This window comes from Mercurialis annua, linkage group LG3 (assembly GCF_937616625.2).
Source record: "Mercurialis annua linkage group LG3, ddMerAnnu1.2, whole genome shotgun sequence".
Lineage (NCBI taxonomy): Eukaryota > Viridiplantae > Streptophyta > Magnoliopsida > Malpighiales > Euphorbiaceae > Mercurialis > Mercurialis annua.
Window position 1 is genome coordinate 4,399,035 of NC_065572.1, and position 8,497 is coordinate 4,407,531.

General features: G+C 29.2%; 1 protein-coding gene across 1 annotated transcript; it reads left to right on the forward strand.

Annotated features, from left to right (window-relative positions):
- The first annotated feature begins 1,607 nt into the window (after positions 1-1,607).
- On the forward strand, positions 1,608-2,350 carry LOC126675325 (dehydration-responsive element-binding protein 2C-like). Its single transcript, XM_050369945.2, has one exon. The coding sequence runs from the start codon at positions 1,629-1,631 to the stop codon at positions 2,184-2,186; it is 558 nt and encodes a 185-aa protein (XP_050225902.2). The 5' UTR covers positions 1,608-1,628; the 3' UTR covers positions 2,187-2,350.
- Positions 2,351-8,497: the final 6,147 nt, after the last annotated feature.

Sequence of the window (8,497 nt, forward strand, 5' to 3'; positions counted from 1 at the left end):
TTGAGATACATATTAAATAAATAATTGATACATGTCAAACACAACTCAAATATAATTTTTTTAAATATATATTAACTTTTAGTATACATGTCTGAAATGTTTTTTTAAATATTTGTAATAGATACATTTTTAGATATTACAACGTTGAGATATAAACGAAAAGTGGTTAAAGATGGAAGTTCTTTTTCACGATGATTTTTTTTTTTTTTACAAAATACATCATTCAGAATGGATTTTAACCATGAGAGGGCGTTGCATTATTTAAGTCAGAAAAAAAGTTAACAACTTATCTGCGCCCGAATACGCTGATGTGAACATTAATTAAATAGCAGAAAGTTCCAGAAAAATGACAGAAGAAGAAATTCTCGATCCATCTCGTGAGCAGAAATCGACACGTGGCTCTCTATAAAACTTGTTCAACAATGACTCATGTTTTGCTGTATTGCTCAGTCATTAGCCCCTATTTCTCCTGAAAAGCCATAGCCGCAAACCAGACGTCACACGCCAGCTTTTGCTCTGCTTAAGAAAAAGCGACACTCAAATATTATTATGATGCAATGTTGTCTTGAACAAATTCAATTCTCCAAGGACGTAATTAAAATAAATTAAAAAGTAAAATAAAAATTTGAAGTACTTCACGGTGAAGGAGCTGAAAGTATAGTAGACAAGTGTTGATTGACTGCAGCTACTTGTCTCCTTATATTTCTCGAACATGCCCAATCACCAAGTTATGCATGTACACGTGTCAAACGCCCATCACCTCGTTACTTCACTGAGCTTCCCCTTGGGGTTTGGAAAAGGACAAGTGTCCAACATCTCCATACATATATGCAATGTTTTAAGAATTGAACCGATCAATTCTACCGGTTCAACCATAAACTAGCGGCCAATATGGTTTGGTCCCTTTTAAAAATTTAAAATATAGTTCAACCGGTTTGAATAAAAAAAATATATGAAATATCTAATTTTGATCCGTATGTCGAACATAAAAATTAATTAATTTAATAAATATTAATATCCTTTATTTCAAAACAATAAACAATTTATGACAATACAAATATAAAAAGTTTAATTCATTTAAATGAATTTATTTATAAAAATATCGGAATGATAATTTAAAATTGTTGTTAGTTTTTTTTAATGCTGGTTCTTTATCAGATCAGCGACACTATTCAAAAGTAAAAGTAATAGTTTGAACAAATTATACAAGCAAAAAATATAATGTATGAAAAAGATTTAATTATTAATTGAATTATATATCTTACTATTATTTTAAAATAGATTTTTTTTATACAATTGAAAGCATGAGGGGGCGTTTGTTGGAAAAAGTGAACCTATAACTCAACAGAACATTGTATAGAATTTATATCATTTGAATTATATTTGTTAGTTATTTTGAGATGGGTTACATATATAATTTTCTAAAAGTATAAACTTATATACTACTATGTATAACTATTAATTATATTTATATTTATTCAATCGGTTTAGTTGGTGATTGACCATAAATCAATGACCTTCGATTCGATCATCGGTTCGGTTTTAAAAATAGTACATATAAGTATGAACACTTGTTTGTTCATAGGGCAAAAAGAATGGAAAAACAAGGAAAGGAAAAGAAAGTAGCAATGAGAAGATCAAGAAAAGGGTGCATGAAAGGCAAAGGAGGGCCCGAAAATGCACTCTGCACTTACAGAGGAGTTCGCCAAAGAACATGGGGACGATGGGTCGCTGAAATCAGAGAACCAAACCGAGGAAACCGAATCTGGTTAGGTACTTTTGGTACATCCCATGATGCTGCTAAAGCTTACGATCAAGCCGCCCTTAAACTCTACGGCTCTTCTGCTGCCCTTAACTTAATACCACAACCATCTGCTGCTGGGACTACGAACAGCAGCAGCGCAACGAGCCCTAGTGTGTTCGATGAGAGTTCGAATCGAGATCATATCTGTTCTACTGAGCCTGATGTGAGTTCGTTATTGTCATCGATCGGTGGGGGTGGAAGCGGCGGTGGCGGCGGTGAGAGTTCATGCAGTTCAGTGTCGGATGATGTAGTTCAGTGGCCGGAATTTGGGATTGGTGATCATAATGAGTTCTTGGATACGAATGATTATGGGAGTTCTGCATTAATGGGTGGAGAAGGGTTGATTAATTGGGATGGGACTCGAGATCTTTGGAGCTTCTGAGTAAATTTTATTAATTCATAGTTAATTACTTGTTTTGTCTAATGTTTTCTCTGGCAAAACATGTTAGTAACTTAGCTATGATCACAGCTCTTGAGCTCTTGTTAAGCTCATATAATATGCCACCTTTCTTCTCTAATCTCTAGTATTTTGTACATATTTTGTTTGTTTTATCAAGTGATATGTATATAGTTGGAGTTTTTTTTGCAAGTTGTTATTTGGAATATTGATTTTGTGTTTTTATGAGATTTGATTTTAAATTAGATGGAGTTTTCAACTGACTTTTTAAAGTTAAATATTTTTGAAGTAACCGGATTTTTAGAAAAAAAGTTATTTTTTTTTTTGAAAGTAGAAAAAAAGTTATTTAATTATTATTTTTTTATTAAAAAGATTAAGTTATAATTTTTTTTTGAGTGTTTGTACTATACTTTGGTTGTGCCATGTTATATTTTCAACAAGTAAATGAGAGAAATTTTTAATTATTATTAATTTTTTAATTATTAAAAATATCACATACTAACGCACAATTGAATTATTATACAGATAATATCACGCGATTGTTGTATTGAATAATTTTCCATTTTTTTTTGTCAACGTCTTCTTTTTTACAAGAGAAGGCCAAGACTTAAGTAAACATTCAAACAAACATACTTATTATAGGAAACACTAGTTAAATCATGGTAAATCTGGTAAAAGAAACTCGTCGGAGGAGTAAACGTGAGAGGTACGGTCAATCCAATTGTCATTAAATTTCCGCCTAATTGGTTTGCCGTAAACATTCAAACAAACATACTTATTATAGGAAACACTAGTTAAATCATGGTAAATCTGGTAAAAGAAACTCGTCGGAGGAGTAAACGTGAGAGGTACGGTCAATCCAATTGTCATTAAATTTCCGCCTAATTGGTTTGCCGTAGAATTAGATTTCCTGTAAATGTGAGAGATTTTAATTTTCTAGTTTCTCTGAATGATAGCACGAATTGCGGTCTGAGTATTAACATATATAAAAGCACCATATGAGTCATCGACAAGCTTTTCAACAACCAGCTTATTATCGATTTCCAGTGGGACCTTGTTACAAAAACTTTAGGTCGATAATCAGTTTCTAATTTTTATAATTAAGTAATCATTTTATAGAAAATTATAATATGGTGCCGTAAAAATACTTAGTTCTAACCTTTAATATGTTAAAAACTAGTCAAACAACTGACCATCATATACATCTTGTATATGCATAATGTTGATATAATTGGTAATAAACTAAAAAGTGTTACCTCCATTACTATATAAGTTGACTGAATTTTTTAAAAAAGTATTTGGAGTTTAAAACATTTTAAAGTTCAGTAATTTGATTATAAATAAAGTAATTTTTTAATATTCAAAATATATTACCATTAATATATAAAATTATAAAAATTGACAATTTTCACATCATGTAATTCCTATGTACAAAGAGCGTCAGGGGAATTGGTCATTAACTAGAAACTAGAAAGTGTTGCCTCCTGCAGGAAAAGTCTGTAAATGTTTGTATATCTTAAATATTTGCTCAAATGAGTTTGGGCTAAAATCCAGTATGTAGTCATTCAAATTGAGAAAATTACATGGAATCCCTCAAATATTGAAAAGTTTATGTTAGTGACCCATGTTTTAATTTTTTGCAGAAATCTCTCAAAATTTAAAAATGCTTTTCATGCCTACCTTTTTATATTTTTCATTCCCATTTTAACCCTATTATACATATAGCCTATTGTGTATTTGACACACTGAATTATTACACCCCACTTCTTATGAGGTGATTATTTTTGCTCCGATCATGGTAGTTTCTGGTTCGATAAAAAATGGTCGGCGGTGGCTCGTCGGTCGGCTTGTGGTGGTTCCACCATTGATTACTTGGGAATTAGAGTTTATGGTGGCTGGAAGTGCAGGTCCAGTAGGTGATGACTTATTCTCCGATCATGATGGTTTCTGGTTCGATCAAAAATGGTCGGCGGTGGCTTGTCAGCCGGTCGGTGGTGGTTCCGCCATTGATTGTCTACTTTGAATTGAATTTTGCTGTTCTCAGTGTGATAATAGGTTTCAAATGATTTTAGTTTTACTTGTGATTTGTTGAAATTGATTTTAATTGAATTAGGGGTTTTTGTTTATTGGTAGAGAGAGATTTTGGTAGCAAATTTCTTGTCCAAATTGATTTTGGTTTGTTGAAGGAATTGTTGTTTGGATTAGGTGCAAATGAATCTGGCCTTGTGTTCCTAAACTCAGTTTTTGATCTTACTTTTTTTTTACTAATACTCTTTTAAAGGGGACTTTGATTGCAGATCTTGACACAAGCTTCCATTTTACTGCAAACTTGGTTGGTAAAATCAACATCTTATAGCAAAACAAGTTTGCCTAGACATGAATTTAAGGCAACAATTTTTTTTTTCTGTTCTTTTTAATCTTAGACTCTTGAATTATGTTGAATGAAAGGGAAAACATGTAAAAGATCCCTAAAGTTCTCTCTTTTATGGTGGTGATGTCTGCCCTCAATTGTTATATTTTTATTATCATGATTAATAATTTTAAAAGATATATTGAATAACTTTAAACATTACAGATGTTTTATATAATTGTTTGTCTTATTTCTTCTATGATGTGATTCCACTCCAATTTGTACCACTAAATTTAAATAAATGGTTACTTATGCTCAAAAATTGGGTAACAAAAAAGTGTAATTTGCTGGGTTTGTCTTGTGATGATGTTAATTTTCATTTTGAATGGATCAAGAATATTGAACCATACACTGTAGTTATTCACTTTTCTGTTTTGAATTTTTTTTTTTTGAATATTTAGTTTTCTAACATCTTTTTGTTATTTTTTGGTTTATTTTTTACTTTTAATTTTGTATTTATGTATGGAACATGAATTTGTGTAAAATGCATTTGACAGTCTATAGAACCAAAAATCAACTTGATGTTAACCGTATGTGAACTTATTTATATCAACTGAATTACCTTAATTCAATTATTAATAAATCTGTTTTACTGCTCTTTACAATTTTAAATGACATTTTATATAAAAAGAATTTTGAGATTTAGTGTAATTACAAATTGAATATCTCTTTTAAGTGAAATATATTGACAGTATATAAAACCAGAAATCAACCTGATGTGAACCTATATCAACTGAACTAACTTAATTCAATTTTTAATAAAATTTGTCTTGTAGTTCTTTACAATTTTAAATACATTTTATATAAAGAGAATTTTGAAATTTAGTGTAACATACAAATTGAATATCTATTTTAAGTGAAATGTATTTAACAGTCTATAAAACCAAAAATCAACCTGATATGAACCGAATGTGAACATATATCAACTGAACTACCTTAATTCAATTTTTAATAAAATTTGTCTTAATACTCTTTACAATATTAAATACATTTTATATAGAGAGAATTTTGAGATTTAGTGTAATATACAAATTGAATATCTTTTTTTTAAGTGAAATGTATTCGACAGTCTATAAAATCGAAAATCAACCTGATGTGAACCAGATGTGAACTATATCAACTGAACTATCTTAATTCAATTTTTAATAAAATTTATTTTACTGCTCTTTACGATGTTAAATGACACTTTGTATAAGCGAATTTTGAGATATACCGTAATAACAAATTAAATATCTTTTTCAAGTGAAATATATTTGACAGCCTATAAAATCGAAAATCAACCTGATGTGAATCTATATCAACTGAACTATCTTAATTCAATTTTTAATAAAATTTGTGTTGTTTCTGTTTACAATCTTAATTGACATTTTATATTGCGAGAATTTTGAAATTTAATGCAATATACAAATTGAATACTTTTTTTAAGTGAAACGTATTTGACAACCTATATAACTGAAAACTAACCTGATGTAAACCTATATCAACTGAACTACCTAAATTCAATTTTTTATAAAATTTATCTTACTGGTCTTTACAATTTGAATTGGCATTTTATATTGGAAAATTTTGAGATTTAGTATAATATACAATTTTAATATCTCGTGAAATATATTTGGCAGTATATAAAATTGAAAACCAACCTGATGTGAACCTATATCAACTGAACTACCTTAATTCAATTTTTTGTAAAATTTGTCTTACTGCTCTTTACAATTTTAACTGACATTTTATATTGGGAGAAGTTTGAGATTTAGTGTAATATACAAATTTAATATCTTGTGGAATATGTTTGGCAGTCTATAAAATCAAAAATCAGCCTGATATAAACCTTATGTGAACCTATATCAACCGAACTACCTGCATTCAATTTTTAATATTTTTTTAAATTAAATTAATTAATAAAATTAATTTATTGATAATTTAGTTTATCAAAATAAACTTGTAAACTCATGAATAAACTAATGGTTAACTATATAAGATTTTAATGAAATTAAATTGAATTTGAATAAAAAATAACCAAATATAAACTGAATGTGAACTATTAGGTCATATTTTTATAAAATATGATTGTTCATTTTTATTTAGAATTATAAAAATTTATATATTATTAGCTAACCTATAATTGCTTGCCATGTGCACCACTAGCCACTTATTCATATCTAACCACAATTTCCATTACCATTTGCTGCACTAACTGTTAACCTATCTTTTTAGGCTATAAAATTGTAAATGCATCCTCCATGTAAGTTCTTTGAATCTAATTGTTTGTTCAGCCCTTGAAACACCAAGATAAGCAATGGAGTTAATACAAACTTCTGCAATAATATTGTATGTTCTACAAAAAAAAAGTAAACCACGCCCCAATATCTCTTTATTTGGCTTTACAAACATCCCTTTTACAATCTTTTCATTGAATTCACCCCAACCAGCCTGCATTCCTCCACAGATGAAATACACATGTCCAAAACAGTGCTTGAATGCATGATGCACATAAAATTACATTAGAAAGGGAACTCAATACTAAATTACTCATAATTTCTTCTTAATATCAAGTTCATGTAGAATCCAAATCAACTTTAATTTATTTACTGATATTTGTATTAATTGAAAATTAGAAAATAATAACATTGACAAGAATGATGATTTTTCTTAGTTTTGGCTAAAATATCACTTAACACCATTTGAATCAAAATAGCATTTTATTCATCATCTTCAACCTCAGATCTAGTCTTAGCACAAATATAACATCAAGTAACCCATCCCACCAAATCTGGACAAACAAAAAATAATTAACTTATTCAATATCTTCCACTAAATACGAAGAAATCAGACCACCGGACCACTGATCTAACCACCGCACAACCGATTTAACCACCGCGCCACCGATCCAACCTCCATGTCGCCGGTCCGATCACCGCACCGCCACATCAAACCAATTGTCTCTATCACGTTGTAGTCTTATTTTTAAAATTGACGTTTTCAAATCTTTCTCTGAAATTTCATCGATTCTCCAACTCTCTAACTTTACTTGCAATTAAGCGTTGAATCCTTAGATTATGATCTGTGGCTATTACTGATTATTCTGTTAAGAAGAAGAAGATGAAGAAGGGGTATAGTTGTCCTATTTATTGTTAAAACCAACCTATTTTAAATTATGAGGGATTTGTGCAAAGTTTTTTATTTTTTTGGGTGATTACTGCCAGAATGAAAATTGTGAGGTAAAAACATAACACCATAGCACATTTGAGGGAATTGTGTAAAAAACCCATTCAAATTTAGGGCTGTTGTGGGCGGGATTCAACAAAAGTTCATTTCACCCCTTTATGATAAAAAAAATTGCAGATCTGAAATAAAAAAACAATTTAATTAGTCTCTCAAATTAACGAAAGAGTTTCTCAATTAACGGAATTAAAACTGAAGGACCATTAAATAGACTTTTGAAATAAAAATAAACAAACAGTTAATATATTTCAGAGATTTCAATATAATTTGCTCTTAATTTTTTTTCTTCAATATGAATGGTAAATCTAAAATCTATGAATTTATATAATTGAGGGGACCAACGGAGCTTTCTGATAGTGTCCATCTTTCTTAAACTACTTATTTTAATTATATTATTTTTAAGAGTTTAATTATATAAACTTCTATTCTATATAAACTATTTAGTTTAATAAAGTTTCAATTTTTATAAATTACTTTTTTACGGCAATAACTTACTCAATTTGTTGGATAAAAAGAATTAATTGATAACAACAATGAAAATACTAATTTAATTCACCTAAGCGAGCATAAAAATTATGATTTGTCCTTTTAATATGTAAATTATATCAAAACTATGAAAATTCCAACATTACATTTAGTACAAGTTTAATAATTTACTTATAGA

Excerpts from the sequence above, each read along its gene's own strand:
- LOC126675325 (XM_050369945.2), top strand. The coding sequence starts at position 1,629 with ATGAGAAGATCAAGAAAAGGGTGCATGAAAGGCAAAGGAGGGCCCGAA.